Source organism: Plectropomus leopardus, chromosome 19 (assembly GCF_026936395.1).
Source record: "Plectropomus leopardus strain MGB_pleo_1.0 chromosome 19, ASM2693639v1, whole genome shotgun sequence".
Taxonomy (NCBI): Eukaryota; Metazoa; Chordata; class Actinopteri; order Perciformes; family Serranidae; genus Plectropomus; species Plectropomus leopardus.
Genome location: NC_142194.1, coordinates 18390536 through 18406961, shown reverse-complemented (window position 1 = coordinate 18406961; position 16426 = coordinate 18390536). Strand labels below are relative to the sequence as shown.

Below are 16426 nucleotides of genomic sequence, written 5' to 3'. Positions count from 1 at the left end.
AGCTCACTGATAACAACTTTGTGCTTAAATACACTAAAAAAGCAATAGGGTGTTGCCACAGTATTATTCTTTATTTATATTGTTTCTAAATTAAAGCAAAGTACAATGAACAGTACAAAATAAAACAAAATATATTCATATATATACAATATAAAATGGTTCCGTTCAGAACATTTAAAAAGTACAATAGATTGTGAAATAATTAATGAGGACTTTGATATAAATTATCCATATGTAAATTTAGTTTTTCCTTTAGTTTCCTCATGACCAAGAGAAAAATAGCTTCTTCTGCTTTTTCTTTTTGTAAACGCTGTGTTGGTTCAACCTCTTGTCTGATTTCAGAGATTGAACCTTGTAAGCTTGGCACCATTTTTTTTTATCGATACAAGTAAGCAGCTCATGAAAACTACCACAGCAGCACAAATATGACTTTTTTTTTTTAAATTCTAAACCTTCAGAGGGAGACGACTCATTTTAAGAAACCACCTGCTGATATTTGCATGACCTCCAATGGCTCAGGCAGTTTTTGTGAACATGAAAAGAATTTGTACCTAGAAAGCGGGAAACCAAGACTTAAACGATGTTCTCTGTTACAAACCGGAAAATATACTCTTGTCTCCAGAAAGAAACCCTAAATGCTGTTACAGACAAACTCTTATTATGCTTGTTTCTAGCTATGGCAGACAAAAAAAACCCATTGATCACTGATCTTTAAAGTTCAATACTGTATAACTGATAGCTATTTAGCTATCCACCGTATTGTGGCACTGGGATTTAGAAATGCATGTTCAGTCTGCACTGTCCCATCCAGTTTATGTTGCTCTATTTTACCAACTAATTAAAGGTGCAGTATATAGGATTTAGTGACGTCACCCATTGGGTTACCGACTGTCATTTTAAAGCCTCGAGTTTGGCACTTGGGCTGTCCCCATCTTGTTTTTTTGGTGCCAAAAGTGAATATATTTAAATATATTCACTTTTGGCACCAAAAAAAAAGTGAACATATTTGCATGAAAGGGTGGCGTTGTGGAGGAGCACAGGGTGGATCTGAATCACAGACTGCAGCAAACAGTAGCAACACCTTGTAGACCGCCTGTCACTCAAGCAGCCCCACCATCAAATATGCCGAAAGTTCTGCCTTTTTTACCTCCATACAATCGTAATGACTGTTGAAATTAGCTCTAGAGACCAAAACCGTTTTTTGTACCAGGCTGTGAACATGTTTATTTCTTCTGTAAAGTTGAACATTTTAAAATGGGGATCTACGAAGATTTACTCTACTTTTTTAGCCAGCCTCAAGTGGTCATTTGATTAAGTGCAGTTTTTGGCCTCTGCACTGTGTTCATTTTTCAAGCTCAGAGGTCCCCACTTAGTTCAATACTGCATTTCAACTGATGCGTTCTGCTTCTTTACATGGACTGTTAAACTGCATTTCAAACGTAACCAGAACACTTCCAAAACCATAATCTCGCCCCATATGCAGAATCAGTTTACACAGATCAATGAACACCTGACAAAGTAATCAAAACAGCTTCTGTGGTAGTTTCCACTACAATCGGTGCCACCAGGACCACATTTTGCCATGATGAAACTGCCACGCTGTTGAAGTAGTAAACATTCTATTCAATTTCTGACAAATGAATCCTACAAACTGCACCTTTAATATAAATTCTGACTGTTTTGCACATTTTTATCACTTACAGGATAATCAGAGAACTAAAGCCAAATGTCTGTAAACCAGCATTTCAGGTTTCAACACCTTCACACGTTTACATACATACATTTACACTGAGAGCGTATGTACTGCTGTTGTAATTCAATCTCTGGAGCTACAGTAGCCTGCTTTACCTGCACAGTCCTGCAGTGAGAGTTACCCATATATATCAAAGTAGCAATAAACACTAAGAAAAGGCAACCTGGCTGGCTTGTTGGCGAGCAGCAGTTTGGAGCAGCTACTGGATATAATAACAGCTTCAGTTGTTTGCACTGCGGCTTCTCTCTCCTATGGATTCTGTGCATGATCATGTTGAGTAACAGCTGACAGTAAAGCAGCCTTTCTGCCCTGTGCTTAGTCTTGGGCGCATATATGATAACAAGGCATTGGGCATAACAGCACAATGGATTGGCATAGGGAGATAAAAAAGCATCAAAGAATGTTAATGGCAGTAGAGAATATGGCACATGCCAACATGTCAGTAATAAGTGCAAAAAAATGCCCAAAAATGAGAAAATACAGGAAGAAGAAATAAGAAACAGCAGAGAAATGTCAAGTATGCTGCATATTTGAATCAGACGAGTGCAGAAATAAACAGTATTTTGTGTGCAGTCACATCAAGAAGGTGTGAATGAGGCTCAGACAAGTTGGCACTGACCTTTTAACATCATCTTGCACCGCAGTCGTGACTGAAACCAATCAAACGGGGGGAGGGGGACCGTGGATTACCCAAAGATGATGGATCACATGTTACTGATAGTCGGTTCCTATTCAGCTCATGCCATCCCTCACTGTGCCTTCCTCACACTGCTGAAAACAAATGTGTCACTCAAAAGACAGCAATTAAATTAACATCATGCAGCCTGTCAGATCCACTTATTAAAGGAAGATATCCTGTTTACGGTCTAGCTTTGAGCTCTCTGGTGTATCCCCGTAACAGCCATGCATCATCCTGACACTGGAGGTGTTGTGACACGAGCACGACGGGATTGGAGAGCACGTACGCTGCTTTATGAAGAGTGCCAACACTGTTGATTCTGCTGTTTCTGCTGTCCTGCCATCCCTCACAAACCAAAAAGCCGTCACATGCTGTCAAGCCAGAGGATGCGAGTCAAGTCTCGATCACGTCTCCTTTAAGATGCTGTCTGAGAGCTGGAGACGGCTTTTGTCAGACAGGAGGTGACTCTTTTTTCTTTTTTTTGAAGGTGTGTTGGTGCTGTGCTTGGCTCAGGTTCAGATTTGGCTTACAGAGAAGTAAATAAACTACTCCTGAAAACGTTGCCCTTCCACCTCGTTATTTAAGAAACATTCACTGCTTTTCTTCTCTGTTTGTGATGCTATTGTCAACAAGTCTTTACAAGATACTAATAGGTCCAGTGTGTAACATTTAGGGGGATTAAGTGGCATCTAGCGGTGAGGATTGCAGATTGCCACCAGCTGAAACTTCTCCCAGTTAGAATTTCTTCAGTGTTCATTGTTCAGGAAGTTTATTCCAGGAGCCAAATTATCCACAGAGGTCTCTTCCTCTGCAAAACCAACAGACCTGGGCTACATTCAGCCCCCCAAAACATAGCAAAATGTTTATTTAAACAGAAACAGTGGTGAGCTGAACACTCTGTGCCAAAGCAAGTGTAAAATGTAAACAAAGCATTTAAGTACAAGACATACAGGACATGTATTTATATACACATCGCTGCTGATTTTGTAACACATCTGACACACCCAACAAACAGGAGAAAATATACCTAAAGGCCCGTTGCACACCGTTTCAAGGATACGTGTCGTTTAGTCCAGAAATCGTAGCAAAATGCTGCAAAAAGTTTTGAGATCCAATGTGCTTTTTCACACAAAAATCCAGCCCCTCCAGGATGTTGTGATAGTACAAAATAACAATAATTCAGCAAATGAATCTTTTTTTTTAAATTTTAGAATATTTTTGTGGCTTTTTTGCCTTTACTTGACAGGACAGATATGACATGAAAAGGAGAGAGAGAAAGAGAGAGAGAGAGAAAGAGAGACAGAGAGAGAGGGGATGACATGCAGCAAAGGGCTGAGGTCAGACTCGAATCTGTGGCCTCTGCGGCAAGGACATAGCCTTTGTACGTGGGATGCCCGCTGCACCAGCTTAGAGCCCCAGTTCTTGTGAATTCTGTGCAACCTAGCAATTTCATCCAATTACTGCCACTTCACTGCAAATTCAACTATTCAAAACGGATAACTGTCATATCAGTGTGTGATTGCTGGCACCATTTAAAAGCTTGTGTCAAATGTTATTTCTGCTGTGTTAGCTCATGCTCGCCCGGCAGAGAGAACAGGAACAGGAGCAGGAGCGGCTTACGGAGCTGGTCCTTCAGCAACGTTTTGAATGGCAGCAACATCTGATATCCAGCAATAGCCCCCATACCTACCTAACCCACCATCACTGATTCTAATCCTGAAGGAAACACTCCATGATAATTATGATAGCCTCTGAATGCGAGACAGCATCTTGTTTGCATTTTCATTTGCCACCAAAATTTCATTGCAAATAATCCCCACAAACACTGCAACTTTCATCGCAATGTTTTAGAAAAGCTGCAATAAAATCACGCATTTCAGACCACAGCAATCACAAAAAAACATGAACTCCTGGATGGACTGAAACTCAGTGTTTCACTGACGCTTGTAAACACTTACGGGCTGCTAACTATGACGCGAAAATGCAAGTGGCCCTAACTATAGCCAGCATTTAGTTTGTCCGTTCTGGGCCATGGTATAAACATGATGGTGCAGCATGGCGAACACCATGGAAGAGGATCTGCTCCGTATGTAGGAAAAAATGGTTCATTCTAAAGTAACGAAAACACAATGTTTTTTTTTTTAGGTGATTATACGCTAAAGAAAACACACTTATCATATTATACTGCCAAAATTTCCCACAAAATCCTACACACTGGACCTTTAATTAAATGAAACACTGGACATGTCACGAGTAGAGTATCTTTTAAGGGGCAACTAGAATTCACAAGCCTTCGATTTTAGTCCTGCATGTACTTCCAGAAGGGGTAATATTCACAGTTAATGTGTTCAACGAAAACATAGCCATTTACTAGCCCTTTTTACAACCCTTTTGGGTTCCTATGAATCTTCAGTTAAAGAGGCACATTAACCTCCTCTCAGGCATACTCTTTATCTTCATTATAGGCTAACAGGATATGTATGCATTATTCATCCATGTATCTTTGCTATCCCAAGCAATAATATTCCCTAGTATACATAAGTTTCCATCAAGGATGTATTATTACCATATACTGGCTGATGTTTTCTTTTTTTAAATGCATCTGAAAATGGCTTGTTTTGGCTATATCATACAGATTTCCTCATTTAACACTGAGTCTTCTGTTAGTACTGACAGTTTCATGTGGAAGCAAATGCTGAGGACTGCATTTATGGCCAACTATCAAAACTGGCAAATGCATAACATTTTTTCCCCAGGCAGCCAGTGGACATTCAAATGAATTATTGATTGAAAGACTGAAAAATGGAACGTGGCATGAGTAAATGTAATTGCTATCCTCGCTTCAGCTTTCCAAAAAAGCTTGAATCACTCCGGAGATTATGTATGACAGAAGCTCTGTCCATAATTTGTTATTTTGCAAAAAGAAGAGCTGCAGCGAGGTGTCGGCAGCGCTGCAGGGGAGAGTTTGGAGACGCGGGCACTTGAAAAAAATTAAGCTGCACTGACTATAAACAAGCTGGCGAAACAAGTTCTGAAAATGTGTCTCGCTACATGAAAATACCTCAAACAGTCCAGCAGAGTTTCACAGGCTTGTACTGTTGTCACACAGTTTGTCTTCTTTCACCTCACCTGTTGAATATTCACAATGAAGAAATTAAGTTCACACAGACAAAAATAAGTTTCACTGAAGCTACCAACCAGCAGGTTTCAAACCAACAAACTTCTTTTTTTCCTCTTCTTTTACCCTCTCAAATTAGTTCTTTCTATGGCTTATTTTGTAAAGCACTGAAGATTTATAAAATCAAGTGAGCTTGAGTCGTCGTGGTCATCTAACAAACCAGGGGATTCTGCCTCAAAGACTATTTTTCAAAGCCATACAGGAGTTATCAGAAGAACAACAATCATAGCATTTATGTTGCACCATTTGAAACTTTTCTCTTTTCCCCCTCAAAGAGGAAAAAAAATACAAATAAATATACTCTTGGTTATGAACATACAATATACACATCCACTATCAAATGAAAAATGGGGACAACTTAATAACACTGTTTTTTTTCTTTATAGGTACATTCCTTTACAAAAGTATACAGTCCCTAAGAATGAGAAACTGAGGTATAGACTGGGCCCGACAGAGAGACCCCAATGCCCTCTGGGACACGAAGGTCAGAGGTCAGATGATGACACATCCGTGCCCTCCCCAGTTCAGTCTGTCAGAGCGAGAACAGGCAGAGGCCAATATGTGTGTGAGTGTGTGTGTGAGTATGTGTGTGTACATGTAAGTGTATTCCTCTTCTGTTTGTCCACCTACAGAATCAGGCAGCGGCTGCTCTCACAGACAAAGAGGAGAAGTGTGTGTGTGTGTGTGTGTGTGTCCTTGTCTCGCTGAGAGCCACAGAGCATGACATGGCATATTTTACACGGTGCGCCTAGCAAGTCGGTGGTTAGTTTGACACAGCAACAGGAGTTCACTCGCTTAAGTGATGACCATCCACAAAACTTAAGCTGTCATTTTCTCACAACCTATTCTTTTTTTTTCTTTTTCTCTCCTGTCACGCTTTCATTTCCCATCTTCACATCTTGTCTGTGTTGTGTGAACTATGTTTCTGTATCCACAGTGTAGGTATCATGTCATGAAAATAACATAAATAACAAAAAAATGCATGTCTTCTAATTTTTAAAGACCCCATGAAGTGAAAATGACGGTGTTGCCTCGAACATTAAGGTATTTCTTTAAGATGACAGAATCCACATAAAACTTTCCTAAAATATTTAAAACGTTTTTCCTTCATTCTTCCTGCAACTTCTGTGGGAAGCCAATTTGCACTCAGGAAAAATTAATTCTGATTATTTCTTATAATCAGGCTGGAGCTCAAATTGAAGAACATGATCTTATTGTTTTATGTTTTGTGTGCTTGCAGTTATCCAAACCGCCACAGTGACCCCTGTGAGTTACAGCAGGGCTGTGGAATCAAAAACTCATATCAGCAATTTTATTTCATTGGTGCTTCTGTATTTTATTCATTTATTGCTGTCCCGAAAATTAAACGTGTTCTTCCTGAAATTCTTCTTTAAATATTCATTTAAAGCTGCTGCAGCTCTGATTTGCAGCATAGTCAAAGGACTCAGATTCAGGTGTCTACTCTGCTTAAGTGCCTTCAAGCATAAACCCTATTAGTTTAAGGGGCATCTTTGCAGCTGATCACTGAACTTCACAGCACACCCCTACTGTTCCCTTTAATTCCCATTCCTTTTCACCGCAAGAACGCGTCATCAACTCAGATTCTTCCTCACACGTATGAAAGATGCACTCAAAGAACGACCGATGAAAAAAGCTTTTCAGAAAACCTCTGAAATAAAGAGCCCAACGGCTAAATGCTCACTCAAAGGTTAGTGCTGGTAATGTGGATGAGATTTCAACGTATAAAAAGATAAAATGCTCCTCAAAATGGATCTGAGGAACTTTCACCTGTACTTGTTGCTACTGTAATCCCTCTTTAATAAAAGAGACATATTTCTTTGATTTGCAAAGTATCTGTAAAAAAAGGATTCTTGGTCGATTTTCGTTTCGAATGATTTCATATCATTTCATTTGGGTCTAACTTGAGAGGTGATGGGAAAGTTAACTATGGTCAAAGGGGAGCCTTTGTTTGGAGCGTGGTTGGAGTCAGTGTGTATGTGGAGGACGAGGGCCTGTGGGAGGGGGGGGCGGGGGCCTTCATCAGGGAGGAAGCTTTATCTCCACCTCCAGCAGCTCATACGCAAAGATGTTCCAGAAGATGGCGAAGAGGAGGAAGGTGATGAAGGAGAAGACAATGACCCACCAGGAGCACTGTTTCTGCAGACTCTCCTCGTAGCTGCGCAGAATCAGCAGCCCCATGCTGATACCGACCACCGCTCCTGACAGGTGTGCCATGAAGCTAGGCTGGGGCCCCGAGGAGGGCAGCGGTGGTGAGAAGCGGAGCCAGACTGCACGACCCACCTCCGAACTCACTGTGGAGGACAGAGGAGAGATCAAAGACAGACGGCCCTGTTTAAATGATCTATAACATAAGGTCTAAAGAGTATAGCAAAAGTACAGTTAGGGCCTTTCAAACTACTCTTTTCCTGGTTTAACGATGCATCATATGGGTTAAAAAAAGGCCCAGGAGGCAAAGGGGTTATATTTAATTCCTTAATCACTTAAAAGGTGTGTTCTGGCTGTAACATGAATTCAACCGATCAGAGTATCATCTCCCATTTCCTTTAAAAGCCAGATGCGCCTGCACCTGACACACACAAAGTTTTGGCGAGTTGGAGAAGTGAGTGGTTTTCTGTTAAGAGTAATGCAATAAGAGCAGTAATGCCAAATATCGTGGGGCATTTTAAGCAGCAAAACTGAAAACGGTAGTTATAAAATTGCCAAAGGAAACAGAACTAAACCCTTAGCTTCTGAAATAAGCAACAATGTTGCGCTGCTCCTTTTGCATAAATGTGCACAGCGTCTCTCTTAATGTGGAGTCGGACAGCGGCTGTGCAGCTATTCATTTTTCCCTCATTAAAGATGACTTACTTCACCCAGCCGTAGCCCAACTGCGTGTCCCTGTGAGTGACAGGCAGTGTACGGGCATTGTGAACTCGCCTATGTGAGCGTATCTTACCATCTAAATAATGTGCACATAACGAGACATGCTGACTTCACAGCACGTTTTAGTTGGTTAATGGCGCAATAACTTCCTGCTGCCTTAGAAAAGCAATGTGCTAACGATGCATCGACCACACCTCATTTTAAGACATACACACCCATGGGAGCACAAATGGGCGCAAGTGAGTTTTTTGCTTAGACAACGATGGCGCTGCCTCTTAAAATGACAATTGTCTCAGTCTGAAACTAGCATGACATTTGTGCTGCGCAAGTCAAACTCTGAAAACCACTCCCAATGTGAGGGACAACTATCATTGCCACAGTATGCAACCAAGGGCTTAAATGCTGACAAAGTGCCTGTAGCTAGCTAAAAACATTAGACACCAGCATGTCAAATGATTATTTTAGCAACCAATCTCTACCAGAGAAGTTACATTGACAAACTCAATATTGTTGGTATATTTAAGTTTCCCTTCTCCTTACCTCACTCATCCTGGAGAAATGATCCAAGTGAATGGCCACTTCAATATTTACAACTATTTCATCAAATCACCAGGTAAGATCATCAGTTGAGCTAACAAAGATTGAAAATAGTAATTACATAACTTAGCATCAACCTCTACAGTTTGCTTGGTCAAATTAGCAAAATCCTTGCTGCTCATCGGCATATAAGAGTCAGGATCCCCCAGGTTTCTCATGATTACCTGCTGATGCCTTATGTGTTATTGCTTGAAAGTTCAGTATTTTGGCTCAGCATCTTATAAAAATTTACTTATGGATTATTTATCATATTAGTTGTGCATCCCACCACAAAGCAGCTTATGGGTATTTTTGTGTTGTTTGGTAGCAGATGTTAAAGACAAAGAGACATCTTCACACTATACAAAGTCAATGGAGAGCGGTAAACTGTCTTCCTCTTCTTCTGGTGGGACTTGAAAGCGCTCTGTCTCTATACGCTGGGTGTAAGATCGGGCCCAGAATCTCATTATTATCTGTTCCTGACTGGAGCTGCAAGGACATCAGAGCAGACTACAGTCCTGTTCCTCAGTCAAGAACAGTTTGACATTGGAGAAATTCACTCATTTATGGGAAGACTGATACTGCTCTCATGTCTGTATGGTTGGTATGAAGCTACAGCCAGCAGCTGTTTCGCTTGATTTTGAAAAAAGACTGGAAAAAGCGGAAAACAGCTGACCTTGCTCTGTCCAAAGGCCACAAAATCCACTTGCCTAAATACAAGTACATTTCATAAATTCGAGTTTTCAAATGATAAATAAAGTCATAGTGCAATGCAATGTTTTCTGGTTCTGTTGGTATGAAACATTAAGCTGAGTTTATTTGGCTTTCACAGTGACTTACATCTCATATAAAATCACAATATTTTTCATAATCCTTCTAAAAAAAGGAGTCATTTCAATAATGACGTATAAAGAAAAGAGCCTAGGACTGAGTTGACTTCAAGTCAATACCTGACAATGAGCTATTCTAATGTAGTACGTGTTTTATCAAAGTCTACTTCTGCAAGCAAACAGAGGTCACAGGAGGATTTAAATGGATCTTCTAAAAATTGCTTTCAAATGTTATTTGCCGTTTGGTTGTCGCTGCTCTCCTCAGAATAAATACTCGAACGCTATGTATAACACCGGAGCAAATGTAAATTCAGTCTTCACAGTATCTCGCACAAACGATGTGTCACATTTTATTTAGAAATGCTGTATTCCCTGTTTGTAAAACACTGAGGAGAGATACAACATTCCAGCAGAGACTCGCTGCTCTCTCAGTTCGGGGGCGGCAGGCTCGGGACAGATGGAGGGAACATATTGCTCACTAATGAAAGTCGCAGTGTATCGGCCCTCGTGTGGAGAAAAAGGACAAGTGGTATGACTGAAATGCTTTGAAAACAAAGCAACATGTTCAATGACAGTGCCTCTCACTCTGAGCAAATGACAAAGAAAGCTTGAGTAGCCTGTCTGTTGCTCAGCTTTGAGAGGATTTGAAACAGATGATTAATACTCAGCTTGAACTATGAACAGGTGTGCAGAAATTAAATATGCTAAGAATGAAAGGTCATACACCCTCTCTAGTCAGTGATAGAACTATATATCAACATATGATTAGCAAAAACGGGATCAGAACTGCATGGCTTTGTGAGTAAATCTGGACAACTTACTGCAAACAAGCGCCAGGATCATGCGGAGCAGCTTGTATGGACAACGCATCCCGGCCCAGTTCTGCAACACAGAGCAAAAACAGCTCGTCAGCATAAACAACCACGACACAAACAAACAGCCATATATGCGAATATAATAACAGCCTGGGAACAAACAGCTCAGTAAGTCTCCTCTGGACCTGAAAGAAAGACGTTCTATATCCATATGAGAGTGGAGGAAGCACTTAACATTATGCTCATACGCGATTATACACCTGGCTGCTCTCCACTTACTGGTTCCAGCCCGGTGGCACTCCATTAATTAGGACTAAGATAATTTAACAGAAGAGGAGAATGGGCCAATAAATGGTCGTTGTGATTCTCCGGGGGAAACGGAACAATGGCATCCTGACTTAGAATAACACATTTACTCCCTGGGATGAAAAATTGTACAAATCACGTCCTTCCTTAAGTTCTTCGTTGAGGGAATATGACCCACGGAGAGTGTCTGTCCTCTTCTTTCAGAGCAAAAAAAGAAACGGTGATGCCATGCAATATTGAAGACAGAGGTGAATATAAATAAAGCCTGCTGTGACAATACGTTAAAAAACAAGCAAGGAGCGGCAGTACCTGTAATGTCACAATATTTCTGCAGATAAATGATTTATATCATTGAGTGGAGAGGTCAACACATTAATGCAGAGGAGGAGGTTAGAGCTGGGTGTGATGTGGTGTTGCTGCTCTCTGATGGGAACCAATTAGCTTTGACATGCCTTCGCTCTCACATGAGACGGACGGCGATCTTTGACCAAATGACAGCCGATCTATTTTGCCTGTAACATTGTTATCACACTGCTGACATTGAGTTGGAGAATTGCTGAGGTAATCTGATGTATGTGTGCAGAAGACATACATATAAAAACTCAATACGCCAGGAGCTAGTTTAACTTTAAAGCTATACTACTCAGGATTGTTGGTTATTGTTAGTAAACACCATAGACTATATAAATAATGGACGTAACATGACGTCACCGACTGGTTTGTGGACTGCCGTTTTGAAGCCTTGAGTTAGGCATTTTGGATATAGCCATCTTGGTTTTTTGGAGCATGAAGTGACCATATCTAAATGAAGGACTGGAGCTGTGGATGAGCGAGGGGTGGATCTGATTCAGGACTGTGGTGGGGTCTTGCAGACAAACTGTCACTCAGGCGGCTCCGCCCTTAAAAAAGCGCAACTTATTGAAAAGTAAAAGGGTGAGTTTTTTTTTTCAAAAGCATCCCCTGTACAGTTGTCATGAATGTTGAAAATATCTATAGTGACCAAAAGTGTTATCATTATATTTATTATTTATATGTATTTATTTATTTATTTTTATATTTATTTATTTATATTCATGATATTATTATTTTATATGACATATAAATTAAAATTCATCAAGCCTATGAGATTTTTCCATTCGATTATGGATCATTGCAGGAAATAGGCTCTGTGGTAAACAAACGTTTATGACGCTCACACATTTGGTTCAGCAAGATACATTTAAAAAATGAACAAAAATAAAATCAGGATTTTTGAAGCCTAAATGCAACTGGTGAAGTCGGCACAGTTTGCCATCATGACGTTCTGTAGTCTCAATCAGCCACTTGTTGGCGACTGTCTTTTTTTTAAGACTCACAGAAGTTTCACAGTTTGTAAGTGGAGTATTTATTATTGATGTATTTTATGTCATAGACCAAAATGTTAAAGTCTCATAAGTTTGTGTTAAACACAGACCTTATTTAAGGCTTCTAACCAAAAAAACACTGACTTTGAGACGAGGAAACCGGAGCTTCTGAAATGCTAACAGATTTGCAGGTTTTAGGATTCATTACTGGAGTTCTCTATGGGGAATGACCTTGTTTTGAAGCCAGCCTCAAGTGGCCATTAGAGGAACTGCAGTTTTTGGCACTTTGGAATTGGCTTCACGCTCCAGTCTCTGAGGTTGCTGCTTGGTAAACACGTTCTCCAGCAAAAGTGAAAGTAAACGTCAATCCCAAATTCACCCTCATTTGGCGCTTTGCCTTGCTATACTTGTGGGGGGGTTTGTTTACTCTGTCTCTTGGATGAAAACGGATGAAAATAAGAACAAAATACAGGCAGAGGGCAGAGTCTTTTCAGATAAATAAACCACCACACACTTCTAGTGGGTCACACATTATGATTAAGAGGAATTGCTTCTGTATAAATCTATACCTTGTTTCCTAGGAGTATCCTGCAAAGTATGCCTTTAAAAACATCATGATTTAAGATTTAAGGGCAATGTCAAGAGTTGAATCTGTTCGCTACACGGTTCCAAGATGTATTCTGACAATTTAGCAGGAGCTGCATGACTTCTAGGGAGTCACGTCCACAGCAACACAGCTCGAAACTTCACTGAACCTGAAAATGTCTGCTGAGTGAAATGGATGATGATGCTCAATGGCAGATGGCCGGGAATTTACTGGGTCGAGACTAGACGAGGTTTGGAGATTTCCTTCAAAAACACAAACTAGGAAAAAAAAAAAAACTCATCAGAGCAGAACTAAGACATGCCTTAAAGGATTTCCCTGCAACAAACAGGCATCAAGCGTAACAGACCAAATAAACTGTCTGTTAGCTGCTACGAGCACACTGTTACAGTTACACAGTCTTTGCTTTGGGCCCGTCAGCGCACTTTGATTTCTATCCCTGCTGGCATCTCAGCTGCCCACAGTGAACAGCAACATTAGTTAAAGTGATTCGTCAGATGTAACACCAACTCGAGAGTTGAAGAGAATGTGGAAGGCATTTCACATATAAACCTCGTGACAGAAACCCCCACAAATAAATACTGGGGAAAAAAGCTCTCCAGCAGCATCAAGGGAATCCACTGCTTGTTTGTATGTTTTTCAGTGGACATAAATAAACACAGTTTTAATAATTAATGTCAGAAATGCAAGTCCATTTGAGACTCATCGATACAAATGATGAGCAATGTGAAAACATTGAAAAACAAACGTGAAAAAAATGTTATGGTGGGGTGCGCTACTCAAGTTCAAAATGCTTCTCTGAAGAGATGGAATATTCAATAGCAATTTTCTAAAGGCTGTTGCGCAATAAAAACTATTTACTATACCGATGTGATCCTACTGCAGCACAGAGAGCCTCCGACAAATATTGTATAAAATACATACACGTAAAATACAGAGCACTAAACATGTAAGAGTGCAGCCCTGGTTGTTGGTGGGAGTGTGTGGTGTCCATCTCACACCATGTGGACGGCTCTGACATTTCGTCTCCATTGAAAACCGCTTACAATTGCGACAATGGAGCAATGATGATGACAGTTACCATGACAACGTTGGCCAGATGCGCTGAGCACAGAGCATAGACCCCTCCGGAGCCCCCCACCACTGGAGCACGCATGTCAGTGATGGACACTGTCAGCGAGCCTGCAGAGAGACACAGAGAGAGAGATAGATTAGGAGCGCAGATGTAAGAGAGGGAGAGCACGCAATGCAGGGAGAACAGTGTGTGAATGTGTGTGTTAGGCTGAAAAAGAGAGAGCGCAAAGGAAAGCATTTTAAAGCAGAGGGGAAAAACAAAGGCAGAGTCAGATTACTCATCACGCAGCAGCACAAGTCACCTTCCCAGGAGCATTTTTCTAAAAAATCTCTGAGTAAAAATCATCCTCTGTTAACAGAGACTGTACTACACCAGCTGACCTTCACATGCCCTTTAAATTTACATCTACAATACATGACACACACTCTCACACAAACACACACACGTGCGCACACATTCGCACATGCACAGTACTATTCAGGCTTTGCTATGTAAGCAGTCTGCTAAAACTGCAGCTGACTAATTACATCAAAATGGTAAAAAACTGAAACAGAATATTTCCTAATTGGATTTTCCTTCAGGACGCTGCAATTAAAAAAAGGCCATCTTAAAGTGATCTCTGATCAAAGTGAGGCCAGGAGAACAAAGGCGAAGCTCGCTGAAGAGGACAATTTCCAATTTGTGTGCTTTAAAGATGCTTCGCGTTATATTCATGAGCAAAATGCAATCTGGTATATGAAGAGATGGACTGAAGCCAAATGTGCTGTTTAAAAAGTTATAATAGGTAAAGTAAAGCGGTGGTCATGGCAGTGACGGAGACATGAACATTATGGCACACTGTACGGTAAAATGATTGCACACTTGGACATCCTTGTTAAAAGAATTGATGCTGTTATTTATGAGGGGTCATTTTCATGTAAGATTCAAGATTTTTGTGCTCAAATACCAATTCAATGCAGCAAGTCCTGAGTCAAGTCCCAGATCCTAAAGTTTGAGTTTCAAGTCCTAAACAAGCCATATTGCTTATTGTTTTTCACCTAAATGCCATCTTAAATTTGCAAAAATCATGAATGGTTTTTAAATTTGTATGTCTTTGTTAATCAGAATCATTATCAGATGTATTGCAAAATAGTTTTTCACCTACATGCTATAAACTATAAAAATATAGTAAAGTACTGCAATACGTAATGTGAATATAAAATACAAAGATACTTTTGAAAAGCACTACAAGTGTAACTGAACGTAATCATTAAAGTGGTGCTGGAATTGCATTTTAATAACATACAGCACTATTAACTAAAGCCACAATTAGCTGAGCACCCAAATTAGCTCGTCAACTATGTTTAAATTAGCCTCACCTTCTTCCCCTGTTGTTTGTCCAACATGAGTTGTCAAACAAAGCTGGAAGTTGTTGCGTCTCCATCTGTACTTTTTGACCCAAACCTTTTTGTATGATGCTGTTTGTTTATTGCTGAACACTGAGTAGTTTTTATATGGGAATCAAATTATCTTTAGTATCAATTTTTCTCAGTAATGTTATGCCAGTTCTTCATTATTCTCTCCTGCAGATTGATTGGATGCTGACTGTTTCAAACAAAGTGTAACTGAGGAATTAAGTGCTGACTTTCTGGGAATGAATAGTATTAATGTTAGTTGATACAGGAAATGAAAGGAAATCAAGTGCTCTGTGGCATTCTTTTTTAAAAAATAGAGAGAGACTGAGGGAGCTGTCAGTCAAGCAGTCTGAGCACGCCCCCACACAGTCTGAGAGGAGGTCTAATCAGGTAACTAGTGGAAACACCTGTGTGGGTGGACCATAGCTGTGAAATGGGTCTTTAACTGTCAATCTGTCAGAAAGTATTAAAATAAGTAAGAAACATTTTGGGAAACATTTTGATGAATATTTGTGTAGGTTTTAAAAGCCATGATATTCCAAAGTCGTTTGACTGACATTGTTTCTGGGTAATTTCATGTGTATATAAAATAGTCTTTGAGATGTTTTGCATACTAACTGCTGAAACAGTATGCAATGAAAATTAGCATATAGTGTATAGAACTGGTGTGCAGTGTGCATAGTCTGCCTAACAACACGCCATATAGCTGATTTACACTATGGCCTATAACATTGGCCTCTAGCTCACTGAAAAAGCAAAAATCTAAATTCTACCATTCATACCATCTCTTAAAATTCTTTTAAACTGAGGTTTTGAATGGCCTCCTCTACCATAGAATGAATCAGGTGTGAATGTTGTAGGTCTGTGCAAAATATAGGATTTACAATGATGTTTTGCTCTTTGATGTTCAGGGACTGACACAAGAAAACTCAAAGACGTGTTAAAGCATTTAGAAGAACTTCATCTTGACTCACTGATGGGTAAAGC

At 40.1% G+C, this 16426-nt stretch overlaps 1 protein-coding gene across 3 annotated transcripts in view; it reads right to left on the bottom strand.

Moving 5' to 3' along the window:
• Positions 1-48: 48 nt before the first annotated feature.
• rhbdl1 (rhomboid, veinlet-like 1 (Drosophila)) overlaps positions 49-16426 on the bottom strand; it is an 80368-nt gene continuing 63990 nt past the window's right edge. For all 3 annotated transcript variants that reach the window (XM_088069901.1, XM_042508643.2, XM_088069900.1), the window contains 3 exons: positions 14052-14152; positions 10724-10784; positions 49-7922 (listed from right to left, as the gene is read on the bottom strand). In XM_088069901.1, the coding sequence (XP_087926027.1) occupies positions 7651-7922; positions 10724-10784; positions 14052-14152 (434 nt within the window). In that variant the 3' untranslated portion in view covers positions 49-7650. The remainder of the gene's footprint in view (positions 7923-10723; positions 10785-14051; positions 14153-16426) is intronic.